The sequence below is a fragment of the Tachyglossus aculeatus genome, chromosome 27 (genome assembly GCF_015852505.1).
Source record: "Tachyglossus aculeatus isolate mTacAcu1 chromosome 27, mTacAcu1.pri, whole genome shotgun sequence".
In the NCBI taxonomy this organism is placed as follows: Eukaryota; Metazoa; Chordata; class Mammalia; order Monotremata; family Tachyglossidae; genus Tachyglossus; species Tachyglossus aculeatus.
In genome coordinates, this window is record NC_052092.1 from 3,287,069 (window position 1) to 3,305,254 (window position 18,186).

General features: G+C 54.3%; 1 protein-coding gene across 1 annotated transcript in view; it reads left to right on the top strand.

Moving 5' to 3' along the window:
* Positions 1–18,186, top strand: part of WNK1 (WNK lysine deficient protein kinase 1) — a 148,897-nt gene that overhangs the window by 109,711 nt on the left and 21,000 nt on the right. Inside the window, exons 10-19 of the mRNA XM_038767736.1 lie at positions 1,615–2,778; positions 2,869–2,943; positions 4,924–4,957; positions 5,592–5,650; positions 5,752–5,838; positions 9,761–9,901; positions 11,245–11,697; positions 15,098–15,379; positions 16,090–16,187; positions 17,143–17,305. Of these exons, the coding sequence (XP_038623664.1) occupies positions 1,615–2,778; positions 2,869–2,943; positions 4,924–4,957; positions 5,592–5,650; positions 5,752–5,838; positions 9,761–9,901; positions 11,245–11,697; positions 15,098–15,379; positions 16,090–16,187; positions 17,143–17,305 (2,556 nt within the window). The remainder of the gene's footprint in view (positions 1–1,614; positions 2,779–2,868; positions 2,944–4,923; positions 4,958–5,591; positions 5,651–5,751; positions 5,839–9,760; positions 9,902–11,244; positions 11,698–15,097; positions 15,380–16,089; positions 16,188–17,142; positions 17,306–18,186) is intronic.

Sequence of the window (18,186 nt, forward strand, 5' to 3'; positions counted from 1 at the left end):
ATAAGTTACCATTAAATACATCCTGGCCTCTGGGATTTTCCTAAGGGGCGGGTGGCGGGGGAAAGAAAAACAATACTGAAAACTAGAGAAGCCTCTCTTCAGCCATGTGCTTCTGGAGTGCCCGTGTCCCTGGTGAAGCTGGGATGTTTCGGGGGTTAAATTCAGATTGCCTTCGCCCACCCCATGGCTGGGAGGATGTGGGGAGAGAGAGGATTAGGCCCTGGGAAAAGAGGGGGGCAAGGCTAAATGCATGACACTTTTCCAAGTTGAGCCTAGCCAAACTTCCAGCAGCCGTCGCGAGTTGGGAGACAGGTTCAGGGTGGATGTGAGGTTTCCGATTCCTTGTCCTGTCACCTGGTGTGAGGATGAACGCCCCTATCCTGGTAGAAATCTTTGCCTGAGCCAGAGGATCCCCTCAACCCCCGGGGGGAGGGGCTTGTTTCCCAGAAAGAGGGCTAGGAGCCTAATGGTTGGGACCAGAGCTTCAGCCGCAGGAACCAACTGGTTTATATTGCTATGTTTCGTGGGGGGAGAACGCCTCCTTGTAGGGACCAATCCCCGGGAAACGGGCCTCCAGAATTCACGGCCTGAATGGCTTCTCTTTCCTCACAGGGGTGCATGAAGAGCTTTTAACACGTCTAGGCAATGTGAACGAGCTGCGGGGTTTCTAGGCGGGGAGCGGGGGGGACGCAAGTGAGCGTTTCCGAGCGAGGGTCCAGCCGGCCCCACCCACTCGTGCTGGATGAGTCGTCTCTGACGTCAGCACGGTAGAGTCGTGATGATGGGCGTCTCACACGGAGTCTAAGCGGGTCCATTGGCCAGGATGGAGCCCCTTGTTTGCTAGAGGTGATGAGGATTTTATTTTAGTGAATCTTTACTACTCACCAGGCACTGTACTGAGCGCCGGGGTAGATACAGGTTACTCAGGTTGGACACAGTCTGTGTTCCTCTTGGGGCTCTCGGTCTTAATCCTCATTTTGAGTTGAGGCAACTGAGGCCCAGAGGAGCGAAGTGACTTGCCCAAGTTCACACGGCAAAAAAGCGACAGAGGGGATTAGAACCCAGGTCCTTCTGACTCCCAGGCCCAACTGCTGCTCCGTGGACGGTCCGTGGCAAAATCAGGACTGCGCAGCCTCCGGGATGGGATGGCCCTAAATGGGGAATCGGCCATCAGGCGGTCGTGGAACTGAAGTCCAGTTCAGCTCCCCATCCTGCCCTCAGTCGGGCCCAAGTGCCTTAGTACAGTGTTAAACTCTCAGTACAGTGCTTCGCATACTATAAGTGCTCAGTAAATACGAATGATTGAGCGGAAGCATCTCTGTGACTCACCAGGGGCCCCGAGAAGCAGCATTAAGGGAAGAGTTTCTGAGAGTCAGGCCATGCTGGGGTGCGGAGGGGAGCAGCTCCTCACCAAAGCCAAGACTGCCCCTGCGTAACCCCTCTCGGCCCCGGATGTATTTAATGGATCGTATCCGCCGTTCGCGTAACTCGCAAAAAGCCTGGGGGCTTTTTGCCTTCCTAACCCGGCAGGCACGGGGCCGCCGAGCTGGGCGGGATGATCCAGGCGTTGGGTGCTAAACGTGTGACTTGCTTGTCTCGTTCCTGTCGATGCAGCCTCAGTCCGTGGTGCTCCCCTATGGGGTGACCTCGACACCCCCAGACTCCCAGCTCGGTTTCCCCGCCATTCGCGAGCGTCCAGTCTCTTTCTCGCCACCTCCCAGCTGCCCGCCGAAGGTGGCCATTTCCCAGCGACGCAAGAGCACCTCCTTCCTGGAAGCCCAGGCCCGCCACTTCCCGGCCCCGGCGGGACCGAGCCTCCTCCTCCCCCCGGGCCCCTGGACCCCCGAGGCCGCAGAGCCCCCCGAGGCGCCGGCCCTGGCTTACGCCGACCGCAGACTGGGGCCCCCAACGTGGGAGGAGGCCCACTACCGGCTCCCGCAGGAGGCGGTGTATCTCACCGGGCTGCGCTTCCCGGCCCAGGTGGCAGAGCTGTACGAGACCCCCGGCCCCCTGGGCTGGGGCCCTCCCGACCAGAGCCCAGCCCTCGGGGGGCCCCCCGCCGGCTCCGTGTTCGAATTCCCGGTGGGGCAGGCCTTCCTGGTGGGACACCTTCAGAGCCTGAGGCTGGAGCCCGGGGGGAGCCCAGGGTCTCCCGGGCCCGGGGGGTCCGCGCCCCCGATGGCCGACGCTGCCCGTGTGAAACTCCACCCCGTCTTCGTCCCCCACTCGGCGCCCGCCGTGCTGACCCACAGTGGGGAGGGCCGGACCAGCTGCGTGTTCGAGTTCCACGTGCATCCCCCGGCGGGGGCCGCCCCTGGAGACGGAGGCGGGGCCGCGGCCCAGAGGGTCTACCGGAGCCGCTGGGGCTCCGCGGAACTGGGACAGGAGGAGCCGGCGGGGGCCCTCGGCCGCCTTCAGCCCGTGACGGAGGAGCAACAGCAGCAGCAAGGCTACCCCGGCCGGCCCCTAGGGAGCCCCGAGTACTCCAGCGACTCCTCCCAGATGACCTCCTCCGACACCGGGGACTATCAGTCGCCCCCGCCCTCCGGAGGGCCGTCGGCCCCGTTCTTCCCCGACTGCCCGGTGCCTTACATCCACCTGCCTCCGGCCCTGTTGCAGGAATCCCCGCTTTTCGTCTGTTTCCCCCAGGGAGCCACGGCACAGCAGGCCTTGTCTTCCTCATTCCCATCGGCGGGAGGATCTGCGTTCTACCCTCAGGTTACAGGACCCTCTCTTCTGGGATGCCTCCTCCCCCACCCCTCAACCCGCTCCCACGCCGTTTGAGTTTGTGTTGAGAGACACCCCCCTCATACCGTGGCAGACCTTTCTACCCGGGTTTCCGATCTCCACCCCTTTCTCTTTTGGAAGCCTCCTGGTTCTCCCTGGAATAAGTTGCCCCCTGTTATCGGGAATGGGTCCCGGCCGGTCGATGGCTGCCACGATGTGTGAGAAGCCTCCCCTTCCCCCCGGCCTGGGAACCCCCAGGCATCTGCTGGCATTCATGAAGCTCACGCTTGGGGTTGAGGTTCGGGAAGTCGGAGAATCCGTGGGAGCCGTAGACGGTTCCTGACTGCGCTGGGGAGAAGCAAAGGTTTCTTGGGTTTCTCGGTCAGAGAAAGCATTTCCTCTTCAGATGTAACACAACCCTCGTGCGGACATTCCCCAAAAGGCTGAGGATACTTACCTCTGAGTTGCTGGGGGTGAACCAACCCCAAATGAATTTTTATTCATTTGGGATGGGGTTGTCCCACTAAGATTCCCTTGAACTTATCCAGGAATTCCCAAGCAGTTTCACAACAGTTATCTCGGTCCTCCCCCTCAACGCCCCCATTAGATATGGAGAGGTGGATTTTAGTATCCCCGTTTTCCCAGTGAGGGAACGGGAGGCCCAGGAAGGGACGCGACTTGCCCGAAGTCACACAGCAGGGCCAGGGCTGGAGCCGGAACCCGGACCTCAGTGTCTCCCGGATTCGGGCACCAGATGCAGATTTAGAAACTCAGTTTGCAAACCAAGGATGCTGTAAGGAAAGGAAAGATTCCTCCAAATCAGCCCAGCAGAAAGAATTTATTTATGTGATAAATGTTGGAGGTCGGAAAGGAAGGGCGATTTTAGCCAAGTACTATTTTTAGCTCAGGAAAGGACACTGGGACTGGTGGGGTATGGTTTTGAAGAATCTGTGGCTCCTAAGTGGCTGCAGGCTGCAACCATTTGGGCCATTAAAAGACACCTAGGGACATGTCACAAAATCAGCACTTAAAAGAAGAAAATAGGCTGGTTTCTTCGTGTCTGAATCTGGGTTGAGCGAGTGCCAGGCAAAACCTAAATTAACGTCTTGCCGGCTTGCTCTTTCCACACCAGGTGAAAAGCAATTACTGTTTTTTGGTTTTCTTTTTTTCTAAAACTCCCCCAGCGCCTGGTTCTAATACTGGAACTTTAATTAGCTTTTCAAGTGTCTCCCCAGTCTTTGGGAACATGCAGATCCGCATCCTCGTGCCCGAATTAGGGCCGTTGTTTACAGCGAGTGATTTCCATTCACAGCACTGTAATTCCTGTACCTCATCGACATGCCCTTCACCCCACTTAGACTATTTTAATGGAAAAAAAAAAAATAAAGGACTTGCAGGGCGTTACCGAAAGGTAAATCACTTGGGAGATGTTAAAGGTCAAGGGGAAAAAAAAATCACCCCTAGGGTCTGTCATGGTGTCTGAGACCCCCGGCATCAACGGGTTCCCTTGAAGTCACTCTTCTTCTGTGGTATGTAGAACCCATCAAGAAGCAGAATGGCCTAATGGATAGAGCCGAGGCTGGGGAGTCGGAAGGGCCTGGGTTCTAATCCTGGCTCCTCCACTCATCTACTGGAGAAGCAGCGTGGCTCAGTGGAAGGAGCCCGGGCTTTGGAGTCAGAGGTCACGGGTTCAAATCCCGGCTCCACCACTTGTCAGCTGTGTGACTTTGGGCAAGTCACTTCACTTCTCTGGGCCTCAGTTACCTCATCTGTAAAATGAGGGTGAAGACTGTGACCCCCTGTGGGACAACCTGATCACCTTGTAACCTCCCTAGCGCTTAGAACCGTGCTCTGCACATAGTAAGCGCTTAATAAATGCTATCATTATTATTATTACTGTGTGACGTCGGGCAAGTCACTTCACTTCTGGGCCTCAGTTATCTCATCTGGAAAATGGGGACTAAGACAGGGACTGTGTCCAACACAGTCTGCTTGGATCTGCCCCAGAGCTTACTACAGCGCTGGGCACATAGTAAGCATTTAACAAATACCATTAAAGGAAAACAAACCAGGACCAAATCAGGAGAGATCAGCCATCTCCCTTGGGAAATGGTATGTACTCTGCCCACTTAACCCCTTTTTGAATACGCTTAAGGCCCTGGCAGTCTCTGACCAAGAGCCCTGCCCGGATTTCAGAGGTGGAAAATGATTTTGTTTGTCAAGTACCCAGGTGAGCTACAGCTAAGGCTCTGGTTAGGGGATGGTGCCCTGTGTGAGCCCAGAGAGCTATGCCAGGGGGAACAAAGCAACATCGGAGCGATGCCATTTCATTGCCTACGTGTCTATCCATCCACCCGTCCACCCATCCATCCACCCATCTGTTGCTCACTCAGTCAAACTGGTCCTTCCCGGGTGGGTTCAGGGTGTCCTCAGAGTCCCGAGCCCTCTTCTCTCCAAAGCAGGTGACATTTTCGGCCGGCCTCTGACCCCTCCACATGACCAGACTGGCACTAAGCGGATGTGCCATGGGGTACGGGTCTGCCGTGTCGTGGCAGTCTGGCCTAGTATTGATTGTGATTCAAACTGGAGCTTCTTTGAACTAGTGGCTCCAAGGCAAGAATGTGTCGTGTCTGTGTGTGTGTGCACGCATACGTGAGGTTATGGATTTTTTTCCCCCTCCATGAAACTGATCTCTTTCCTGCCTCCAAAATGCAGACCAGAGGTGGACACACCTTTCTCCACCCTGTGCGTCCCGAAATCGAATCCAGAGGAGCGCTGGTTGCAGTGCATTCTGGAAGATTGAACCCCAAAGAAGGGTTTCCTGTGTAATTAGCTCTCCCCTCACGCCCCCCACCCCACAACAGAAATGGTACATATGGTCCACACCCGAGCGGCAGATTCCTCCCTGCCCAGTCCCCGCCTCGTGAGAAGCTAGATGCCAGTCGTGCGTCCCGAAAGCTCGTCCTCTGTAGGGATCTCTCTCGCTGTCTCTGATTTCTAACGCTGTCCTCTTTTTTCCCTTAGGCCCAGGGCCAGAGTCAGGGCCAGCCAGCTGCAGGTGGCCTACCGGGCATCCCCATCTCCCAAACCACCACCCAGCATGCTCCACAGGTAAGGGGCGGCCAGTGGGCAGCAACTTGTGGACTTCAGCCAGTATGCCCGTGCGTCTCCCATGTGCCCTGATCCTGCCAGCCGGTGGTGGGGCCACTCGGGTGAATCCACTTGCATTCCAGAGAATGGCAGTAATGCTCCCTTCCACCTTTGCCCCCATGTGACTCCCTCTGGTTCATTCATTTGTTCATTTAATCGTGTTTATTGAGCGCTTACTGTGTGCAGAGCACTGTACTAAGCGCTTGGGAAGTACAAGTCGGCAACATATAGAGACGGTCCCTACCCAACAACGGGATCACAGTCTAGAAGGGGGAGATGGACAACAAAACAAAACATATGGACAGGTGTCAAGTCATCAGGATAAATATAAAGCTAGATGCACATCATTAACAAAACAGAGTAGTTAATATGTGTAAGTAAAATAGAGTAATAAATTGGTACAAACATACATACAGGTACTGTGGGGGAGGGAAGGAGGTAGGGCAGGGGGGATGGGGAGGAGGAGAGGAAAAAGGGCACACTGGAGTTTTTGGGGGTTTTTTAATGGCATTTATTAAGCGCTTACTATGTGCAAAGCACTTAGTCGGTGATACTGTTATTTATTGAGCGCTTACTGCGTGCAGAGCACTAGATGATGCTTGTGAGAGAACGCTCCAGTGGAGTGGGAAGACCCTTTCCCTGCTCACAACGAGCTTAAAGGCTAGAAAGATCAGTTGCCGGGCAACAGAAACAACCCACAGTAATGATAATGATAATTGTGGTATTTAAGCGCTTACTATGTGTTGAGCACTGTTCTAAGTGCTGGAAGAGAGACAAGGTAATGGTGTAGGGCACAGCCCCCGCCCACATGGGGCTCACACAGTCTGAGTAGGAGAGATAATAGTGATTGAAAACAGTGAGGGAATTTAGACAAAGAGAAATTAAGTGATTTGCCGGAGGTCACACAGCGGGCGAGTCTGGATTTGATCCCAGGTCCTCTGACTCCTCGCCCTGGGCTCTTTGCAAAGGCCTATGGAAGCCGGGTTTGGGCCTGAGTCAGCTGACCCCAAAGGCCATTCAGAGCCAGGGGAGGGGGTTCAAGTCTTTGCTTTCTAAGCAGTTCAGTACAGCATCCTGAACAGACCAAACGTAACCAGTCTTAGGAGAGCTGTAATAGGCTTTTTGTTCGTTTGGTTTTCGTATTTGCTGAGTGCTCACTATGTGCCGAGGAAAAGAGCACCCTCTAGTGGTGGCCATGGTGACTTTTTTCTGGTATTTAAGCGCTTACTATGTAATAATAATTGTGGTATTTGTTAAGCGCTTACTATGTGCCAAGCACTGTTCTAAGCTGTCACAAATGTGCTAGCCACTGTACTAAATTCTAGACTGTGAGCCCGTTGTTGGGTAGGGACCATCCCTGTATGTTGCCAACTTGGACTTCCCAAGCGCTTAGTACAGTGCTCTGCCCATAGTAAACGCTCAGTAAAAACCATGGATTGATGCCCCATTGTCCCTTCTGCCACTGCTCGGTGCCCCAAAGGGCTCTGCAGTTGACACGTCACACATGCCACATGCTTTCTCAGTCTTGACTGTATGCTCGTTGTGGGCAGGGAATGCGTCTGTTTATTGTTATAATGTACTCTCCCAAGCGCTCAGTACAATGCTCTGCACACAGTAAGCGCTCAATAAATACGATCGACTGACTGACATGTCTCTCCCAGCCTGGGAGGTGCCTGGGTCCCGAGCTGTATCTCTAAGGCGTGGCCTCCTCGCCCTCACACAAAGTAACACAGTAGCGTGGGAAGGCAATTGGAAAGGCGTGGCACAGGGGATAAGGTCGCATACCTGGGCCGCCTCAGCCCACAGAAAGAAAGCACCCATTCGAGGATGATAAATAGACCATTCTGCACTTGCCTCTGTGACCTCTGAGTATTTGGTATTCGCCTCTCCCTCAGCTCCACAAGGATTTAGGTTCAGATCTCTAAATTATGTGCTGTAAATTCTTTATATTAGTATTTGTTTTCTCCTTTAGACCGTAAGCTTGTTGTGGGCAGGGAATGTGTCTACGGAGACCGTTGGACTCTCGTAGACGATGAGAGGCAGCATGGCCTATGGATAGACCCCAGGCCCGGGAGTCAGAAAGACCTGTATTCTAATCCCAGCTCCGCCATTTGTCATCATCATCAATCGTATTTATTGAGCGCTTACTGTGTGCAGAGCACTGTACTAAGCGCTTGGGAAGTACAAGTTGGCAACATATAGAGACAGTTCCTACCCAATAGTGGGCTCACAGTCTGCTGTATGACCTTGGACAAGTCATTTTACTTCTCTGGGCCTCGGTTACCTCATCTATAAAACTGGGATTAAGACTTTGAGGCCCTTGTGGGACAGGGACTGTGTCCAGCGTGATTAACTTGTATCTACCTAGCGCTTAGTGCTTGACACAAAATAAGCACTTAATAAATACTACAGAAGTAATAATAATAATGGTAATCTAAAGAAAAAATCAGGATGCCAGAAGGAAGAGGCCTGGATGGACTACGTCCAGCTCCGTCACACCCAACTTTGTTCAGCTATCCAAGTTTCTTTTTCTCAAGTTTGAGTCCGGGGCCTTAGACGAGTCAAAGGGAGGAAGCTCAACTTTCTACTAGTAATTCATAATTGGGGGATTCGTTAAGTGTTGTTCTGAGCGCTGGGATAGAGACACATTAATCAGATCAGACACAGTCCCTGTCCCACATGAAGTTCACAGTTTGTTTTACAGTTGTAGAAACTGAGGCCCACAGAAGTTAAGTGGTTTATCCAGGGCAACACAGCAGGCAAATGGCAGAGCCAGGTCGTCTGACTCTGTGGCCCATACTCTTTCAACTAGGCCACATTGCTCCACTTATATATATTTCTTAGTGATACTTCTTAAGCAATTTCTGTGCGACAAACAATGTACAAAACGCTGGGGTAGTATACAAGATAATCGGGCTGGACACAGTCCCTGTCCTACATGGGGCTCACAGTCTAAGTAGGGAGGTATTGAATGCCCATTCAACAGATAAGGAAACAGAGGCCCCGGGGAAGTGAAGTGACTTTCTCCCTTCAAAGCCCTACTGAAAGCTCACCTCCTCCAGGAGGCCTTCCCACATTGAGCCCCCTCCTTCCTCTCCCCCTCCCCACCACCCCGCCCTACCTCCTTCCCCTCCCCACAGCACCTGTATATATGTTTGTACAGGTTTATTACTCTGTTTATTTTACTTGTACATATTTACTATTCTATTTATTTTATTTTGTTAATATATTTTGTTTTGTTGTCCGTCTCCCCCTTCTAGGCTGTGAGCCCGTTGTTGGGTAGGGACTGTCTCTATATGTTGCCGACTTGTACCTCCCAAGCGCTTAGTACAGTGCTCTGCACACAGTAAGCGCTCAGTAAATACGATGGAATGAATGAATGAACTTCCCCAAGGTCACCCAGCAGGCAAGTGGTGGAGTCAGGATTAGAACCCGCATCCTCGGGCTCTCAGCTCCCCGTAAAGGGGCACCCAAATAGCCATCTTAGGGTCAAAACCAGCCCCTTTTGACACAGGGTGGGCTGGCTATCTGGAGGAGAGCATTGGCACTCCCAGAGAAGTGAATGACCTCACCCTCTCCTGGCTAATGCTACCCGCCTCTCGATCACCTGGTCAAGGGAGAAGTTCATGACCCACCCCTCCCTCCCCGCCCCCTTGGCCACTCAGACTATTTACCGCCGGGCAACACCGTCCGGGAAGGCGGACCGCTTTTGTTCTCGGGTTTAGAACGGAGCCCGGCCCGGGGAGGAGAGCGCCGATTATGCTGTCGCTCACTTCGGGAGCGGATAACGAACCTCCCGGGGACGCGGACATTTTGGGACAACCGACTTCCTCGAGCGGGTGCCTCGAAGTAAAGCTGACTTGCCTCCTCCTCATCTCCCCAGCCACAGGGAGTTCAACAGGCAGTGCCCCCTCCTCCCCAAACGGGACAGTACCCGCTGCAGCAACAACCGGCGTCCAGTACAGCCCCCACGGTGCAGCCCGGGCCTCAATCCCAGGGGCCGCAGACGTCGGCCGGGAATCAGGTAAACTTTGAACTTGCAGGTCTGTTGTGGTATGGGCTGCCCCGTCTCCCCACCTCGCACCGACGGATGCCATTTTGGGGAATTTGGGTGCTGTTTTGGGGAACGTCTCCGTGGGCAGCGGGGAGCGGCTCGATTCCACCAAAGCATGGGAGGACGGAGAGTGAGGTGGCGGCTTGGGGGATCGGAGTAGACGAAGGATTGGTTGAGGCAGAAGGGCTCCAATGGCACCTGCCCCTCCCTGGGGGTTCGGGCCACTGAAAGAAACGTGGCAGACAGACAAGGACCCTGAAAGGGAACAGGCGTGACGGCGGCTCCCTCCGGGAGTCGTGCGTGAGGCTGTCGCGTTGGCGTGATGGAGCGAGCCCCTCTGTGGACGGTTCTCTTGGTAGGGAACCCCACTCCTCTCTATCCCCTTCCCCTCCAGAACCCCTTTCTCGCTTTCCACTCCTTATCTCCGAGCCACAAGGGCAGAACATTGGGGCGCATTTTCTCTGCTTTGTGTTTTCTAGTGGCTGGTGGCTTCCCCCAAACAAACAGCACCCTGGCTGTGCCCCAAGCGTTGCCCGCTGATGGAGCAACAGGGTTTTTGTTGCAGAGTGCTTTTATTCTAACGGCATTTATGTTCACAGGACTAGAGGTGACAGCCTCCTGGCTCGCTGCAGGTGGCCCAGTGGCTGGTCTCAATGATCATCCATTAGGAGTTAGACTTTTGGCTACAAAATAGTAATTATGGTACTTGTTAAGTGCTTACTATATGCCAACCACTGTTCTAAGTGCTGGGATAGATAGATGCAAGTTAGGTTGGACCCAGCCCCTGTCCCACATGGGGCTTACACTCTTAATCCCCATTTTCCAGATAAGGTAACTGAGGCCCAGTGAAGTGACTTGCTCAAGGTCACGCAGTGGACATGTGGCGGATTTGGGATTAGAACCCAGATCCTTCTGACTCCCGGGCCCAGGCTCTGTCCACTAGGCCGCAGCCCCCAGAGGAATGGAGGAAGATTTCCCAGAAGGGCAGGGGGCGGAGTCGTTATTCCGCTTCAGCGGCGTGCCTGAGGCTGGCGGTCCGGGATCAGCCAGGATACCTGTCGGTGGGGAGGGGTAGGTTCTAGCGTGCCTAGGGTCAGTAAGGACCAAGGACACCTGCAAAACTTTTGGGAGCAAAAGCCCACCCACTAGCCATTCTGTCACCTCCCCGTCCTCTTCTCTGAGCAGTGCACCCTCCTGAAAGAAGCCTCTTTTTACTTCGTCTTTTTGGCTAACATGTAAATCTTTGCTTTCTCCAGCCCTGCTTCCTAAAACGTCTGTCTTTTTTGTCGTTGTTTTTTTCTTTACCTTCCCAGCTTCCTGTTTCCCAGCCAGTACCAACCATCCAAGGCGATCCTCAGATACCAGTTGCCGCGCCCGCCCTCCCCCACCCCTCAGTGGCCCCCGGCCTCCCCGGGACGCACTTCCTCCCCTTGGGGCAACCCCTCCCGGCTCCCTTAGCCCCCCAGTTCTCCGTGCCTCAACTGCCGCTACCGGTGCCTCAGGTGGCCGCGGCCCAGACGGGGTTTTCCCCGCTGCCCGGGCCCGCGACAGCCGGGATTCACCAGCCCCTACTCCAGCTGGCCCCGTCCGCGGCCGCTGGGCCTGTGGGCTCAACAGTGGTCCCTAGCCACGTGCCCACCCTCCTACAGCCCGGGATGCAGCTGCCGAGCCAGGCAATCCCCCAGCTCCTGCAGCCCGTGGGAATTCCGGCCCACCCCGGGCAAGCTGCCAAGGCACCTCTTCCCCCTGGAGATTCTCTGTATCAGGTATTGTGCCAGCCAGCGAGGCTCCTCCGGTGCCCGGCTCCGTCCTCAGCACCCTCCCTGTACTTTGCCCCTTCCTGAAGGGCATCCTTAATCATCATCATCATGGCGGGGATTTTATTTTTGATGGTACTGAAGCATTCACTGTGTGCCAGGCACTGTCCTAAGCGCTGGGGTAGAGACAAGCTCCATTGTCCCACGTGGGGCTCACGGTCTTAATCCCCGTTTTCCAGATGAGGCACAGAGAAGTGAAGTGATGTTCCCAAGGTCAACAGGTGGTGGAGCGGGGATGAGAACACAGGCCGTCTGACTCCCAGTCCCGGGCTCTTTCCATTAGGCCATACTGCTTGGTGAAGCGCTCAATAAATGCGATTTAAGTCGGGGCCAATCAGAGAGGTGTCAGGGGCTTAAGAGACGTGAAGGTTTAGAGCCTTCCAAGGAGGGGCACGAAAGGGCCCGACTTCAAACCCGGACCCTCAAGCAGTCTTCACCGCACAGCCGGGGGACTCTGGGGGAAGAGAAGAAAGTGTTGGCAGGTGCCGGGCAGTTGCCATCACGCCTGGGGAGGGTAGGGGACAGAGAGGGGCCAGAGATTCTCCTGCCCTTCATCTGGGCTCGCTCCATTTTTGTTTTGTTTTTCGGTACTTGGAAAGCGCTAACTGTGTGCCAAGCATTGTACTAACTGCATAGTTGAATACAAGCTAATTCGATTGGGCACAGTCCCTGTCCCACGTGGGGCTCATGGTCTAAATCCCCATCTTGCAAATGAGGGAACTGAAGCACAGAGAAGTTAAGTGACTTACCCATGGTCATACGGCAGACAAGTGGCAGAGCCGGGATTAGAACTCAGATCCATAATAATAATTGTGGGATTTGTTAAGCACTTACAATGTACTAAGCACTGGGGTAAATATAAGCCGATCAGGTAGGACCAGTCCCTGTCCCACATGGGGCTCGCAGTCTTAATCCCCGTTTAAGGATCTGCTCTTTCCACTAGACCACACTGCTTCTCCCTTCTGGGCCCGTGCTCTATCTGCTAAGCCACGCTCTTCCCTCGGGCTTCTTCTGTCCACCCACAGGTTAACGGGGTTCAGATGGGGGGCAGAGGGGGAGAGTGAAGCTGAGAATGGGAGGGCTTGGGCAGCAGTGTTTCATTATCCATCCTCGGGGGAGGCAGAGTAACCGGGGGTGACCAGCGACCTGGAATGAGAGCGCAGACCCGCACAAGGCCGGGTGGACTGCCAAGGGGGGCGAATACTAGGCTGGGAGCCCCATGGAGGTCATTCATTCATTCAATCGTATTTATTGAGCGCTTACTGTGTGCAGAGCACTGTACTAAGTGCTTGGGAAGTACAAGTTGGCAACATATAGAGACGGTCCCTACCCAGCAGCAGGCTCACAGTCTAGAAGGGGGAGACAGACAACAAAACAGAACATATTAACGAAATAAAAATAAATAGAATAAATATGTACAAATAAAGTAAATAAATAAATAGAGTAAGGGAGTGGGCCCTACCTGATTACTTGTTACCACCCCAGCACTTAGTACAGTGCCTGGCGCATAGTAAGCACTTAACAGGTACCCTAATTATCATAAATAATAACGATGATAATAATAATAATGAAGTAATGATGGCATTTGTTAAGCGCTTACTATGTGCAAAGCACGTGATGATAGTAGTATTTGTTAAGAGATTATCCTATGCCAAGCGTTGGGGTATATACAAGGCAATCAGGTCACATTTGGGGCTCTCAATCTTGGTAAGAGGCAGGACAAGGTATTGAATCCCCATTTTACAGATGGCGTAACTGAGGCCCAGGGAAGTGAAGAGACTTGCCCAAGGTCCCACAACAGACAAGAGGTGGAGCTGGGATTAGAACCCAGGTCCTCTGACTCCCAAGCCTGGAATCCTTCCACTGGACTGTGCTGCTTCCCTTATCATAATTATTATTGGCCAAATGTGATGCCCGGAGAGTAGTTTGCTCAGAGACGGGAAGGGAGAGAGTTCCTGTCTCTGTCTTTCTTTGGCAGTAGGGTCAATTGGTGGTATTTATTGAGCGCTTACAGTTTACAGGGCACTGGACTAAGCGCATGGGAGAGGACAACAGAGCTTGCCGTCTAAGATGGGGAGCAGACCTTAAAATAAATTATTTTAATGAGAAGCAGTGTGGTGTTGTGGATAGATCCCGGGCCTAGAAGTCATTCATTCATTCAGTCGTATTTATTGAGCGCTTACTGTGTTGCAGAGCACTGTACTAAGCGCTTGGGAAGTACAAGTTGGCAACATAGAGATGACAGTCCCTACCCAACAACGGGCTCACAGTCTAGAAGAGGGAGACAGACATCAAAACAAAACATGTGGACAGGTGTTAAGACATCAGAATAAATAGAAATAAAGCTAGATGCACATCATTAACAAAATAAATAGAATAGTAAATATGTACAAGTAAAATAAATAGAGTAGTAAATCCGCACAAACATATATACAGGTGCTGTGGGGAGGGGAAGGAGGAGAGGAAAAAATGCTGGGAGGGCTCAGTCTCAGTCAGAAAGACCTGGGCTTTAATCCCAGCTCTGCCACTTGTCTGCTGTGTGACTTTAGGCGAGTCATTTCATTTCTGTGGGCCTCAGTTCCCTCATCTGTAAAATGGGGATTAAGATGTTCAGGCCTATGTGTCCAACCTGATTTGCTTGTATCTACCCCAGAGCTTAGTACTGTGCCTGTACAGTATACTATACTTCTATAGTATAACAAATGCCATTAAAAAAGAAAAAGAAATCCTGCCTGTGGGTCTGAAGGTGGGGTCCTCAACCCGGCTCTCCCTTCCCCGCCCCACCCCACCAGCCTCTGCTGGTGGGGGAGAATTTGCTCTGGAGGATCGCCTTTTTTTCTCGTTGGCAACAGTAATTATCAGTTGCCCCCTTACCTGGCCAGGGTTTCCGATCACCATCTGGAGCCGCCCCAGAGGTGCGGCTGCCGAGCGGGCGATGGTTTTTCCCCAGGCCACCGAGCCCCGCCGTCAGCTCCTTGTGGGCAGGGAACATGCCTTCCCAGTCTGTTAGATTGGACTCTCTCAAGGGTTCGGTACAGCACCCTGCACCCAGAAACATCTCCAACAACAAATACAATTGATGATGAAAAAACCTCTAAGGATATAATAATAATGTTAATAATAGGATTTGTTCAACACTGATTGTCTTACTGGGGTGGTTTCGGACCCCTTTCCCGGAGCCGTGGGCCTCTCCAGAGGGTCCGGTTTTCCCTGAGGGTGTTGGACTCACACCTCTCCCTGCAGCCGTTCCCCACCTTCCCCATTCACCCTGGGGGGGTCTCGTTTGTGTCACCCGCTCACTCTGCTGCCCAAACTAACCCGCCTTCCCCTCCTCCCCTCTCTGCCGCAGGGCTTTTCGCCTCGACTGCCGCCTCAATACCCCAGAGACGCTAACGCCGCTCCCTCCCCGTCCGGGGCTTCTGTGTGCGTCCCTTCCGCCGTCCTCTCCCCTCCTTTACCCCCCGAGGCCGGGGCCCCTCCTGGCTACCTTTCCTCCGGGGTGCAGCCTTACGTGGACGCAAACCTCTCGGCCCCCCTGGGCAGCCTAGGAGGGCAGGGACAAGTGCCCCAGCCAGCACTGAGCCTAGCAACACCAACCCCTACTCCATCCCCCCAGCAAGCAACCTCGGAGGTAAATGTCGTTTCTGGGTGTGTACGTACATGTGTTTGCGGGTTCCTGGGGGCGCGGGTGGAGCCCCGTTTGAGCCTGGGGCAGGGGGCCACCCCCAGGGTCCACTTCGGCTGGGCCAGCTCAGGATCCGTCCCCTCTAACCTCTGCGATGACTTTCTCTTCCAGCAGAATGACATGCCAATGTGGGGACCTTGTTGCCACTGGCTGTTCTGTTGGGAAGTGAGTGGTAGCACTTCCCTCATCGCACATTCCGTAGCTCTCGTTCTTGCCCTCTCACTCCACTCTCTTGGCCACCAACCTGCGTGGGGAGGGGGCCCGAATGCCCCACCGCCTGGGCCTCCGCCAGTCTACCGCCCTGCCAGGGGGGAGCTCTATCTTGCCTCTGCCCTCTGTCCTTCACTCTGCCTGCCTGCCCCTGTTGTCCGTCCTCCCGGCGAGCGGCCGGCTGCATGGCCAGCGGTAGTGTCACAACAGGCCGAGCGGACGCAGTGGCTGCTCTCACTGGCCCACCCCAACCGGAGACTGGCTTCCGGGTGCTCCCGGGGAGCTCCGGTCACTAGCTGCTCAGGTGCTGGGGCCAGGGGCAGAGAGGTAGCGCTTTTAGGTCTCCAGGGCTGGATAGAAGGACTGGAAGGGGAAGCGGAGCAGGCTCGGGGAGGAGGAAGGGAGTGGCAGCCCCGGGGGACTCAAACGGTTGTGTGTCTTTGCAGAGCGTTCCAGTCCTCCCCCAGCCCGCGCCTCCGGAGGCAGCTGCGGTCACCCAGGCGCAGCCCGCCCCGACCACCACGCTGGTCTCCTCTATAGACAGGTAAGCGGAGGAGTCTCCGGGAATCACACCAGATCTCCGTTGGGAGATCCGGCCAGCAGCCTGAGACTCCTGGGACTCCTGGGACCCAAGCTACTGGCACCGTGGCTCCCGCTGCTTGGGCCAATGGGCGAGGACGTTCGGTGTCAGGGGAGTGAAATGCTGGCAGGATTTGTTAAGCCATGGTGCAGGGGTCGGGGGGTGGCGGCGGCCCGTTGGTTCTGCTCGCCCGGCTCAGCAGGACGGAAGTGAGCATGTCCAGGGAGCGTTTTCTCTAAATGGGAGACTTTGGGCTCCCTCCTGCCTGGAATCTCCCCATCACCCGTGCGCCCCAAAGAGCCGCCTCGCAGCTGGGGAATTGATTTCTCTGAGGTCTCCTGATGGCCCCAGGATAGCCAAATAGCTAAGTAGCCGAGTAGTCCCAGGGGTAACCACGCAGCCTCATGTGACACTTCTCTCTTTTCTGAAGCATTCACATTCATTCATTCGTTGAATCATTTATCGAGTGCTTACTATGTGCAGAGGACTGAACTAAGCCCTTGGGAGAGTACAATACAATAATAAACAGACACATTCCTTGCCCACAGAGAGCTTAAAGTAGGATGTGGGGAGCACAGCTTTGCCGTCGCTACTAGGGAGTCCTGAGCCCGATCCCGGCCAAACCTGGCACAGGAAAGGGACGATTCCAGCTAGCTGCTCTCAACGGGGCCGTGAGATCGCCAGAACCCAAAGGACCGGCGGGGTAAACCCGGCCCCAGGTCAGAGGTGTTAACAGCACTGTACTGTGCTCTAGGGAGAGTACAAGACAACAGAACCCGCAGATTTGTTCCCTGCCTGTATCCGGGCAGTTGATGTCACTCCGATCGGAGACACATTTTTCCACCTCCGAGTTGGCCGTCGTGGTACGGGATGGAGCTCCCGTGTGGGGAAACTCATGGCGGTGCCCTTTTCTTCTCAGCGCACATTCAGACGTCGCTTCCGGGATGAGCGATGGCAATGAGAACGTCCCGTCAACCAGTGGAAGACACGAAGGGAGGACCGCCAAGCGCCACTACCGGCGGTCCGTCCGGAGCCGTTCGCGCCACGAGAAGACCGCGCGGCCCAAGCTAAGGATTCTCAATGTGAGTCATCTTGGCTCCGGCCGGTGGCCGCAATGGGAGGTTTTCCCGAGCCCTGTAATAATAATAATAATAATAGTAATAATAGCAAGAGTAATTAATCACAGAGCTATCTGTTCATTAATTTGATCATATTTGAGTGCTTTCTGTGTGCTCAGCACTGTACTAAGCACTTGGGAGAGTACAATATAACAATAAACTGACACATTCCCTGCCCACAACGAAAATCCTTACTCTCTGCCAGGCCCCGTGGTGGACACCTGACTAGAATCAGACGCAGCCTCTGCCCCAGCCGTAGCCACTGCAAAAACCCACCTTGGGGTTTGGGCCGCGAGGTCGCCTGCAGGCCACAGTCCCATATGGGACTCACAGTCCAAGTGTTACGTTATGACTGCGGTATTTTTTAAGCACTTACTATGTGTCAAGCACTGTTGTAAGCGCTGGGGTAGGTCAGATCCGGTCCTTGTCCCACATGGGGTGCAAGTCTTAAGTGAGGGGGAGAACAGGCGTTGAATTCCCATTTGACAGATGAGGAAAAGGAGGCCCAGAGAAGTCAAGTGACTTGCCGAGGTTCGCAGAGCCGGGATTAGATTGCAGGAGTCCTCTGGCTCCTGGGCCCCTGCTCTTTCCACTGGGCCTCGTGGTTTCCCCGTGTTCCTCTCTCCACTGCGTGAAGGAGTCTAAAATAACGTAGCCTTAAGTGGAACATCGCCTTTGTCTGCATAGCCGGTAGGCCATGTTGTAAGCTAAGAAGGCATTTATAGCAACTGGCCTGCTTGCCCCGTGTTCGGGAGATAGCTGGCAATGGGGATGATGACGAATCAGAGGACGGCCATCCCACCTCGGAATTAGACCCTTCTCTTGGCATGCTCTTGGAAGTCGAA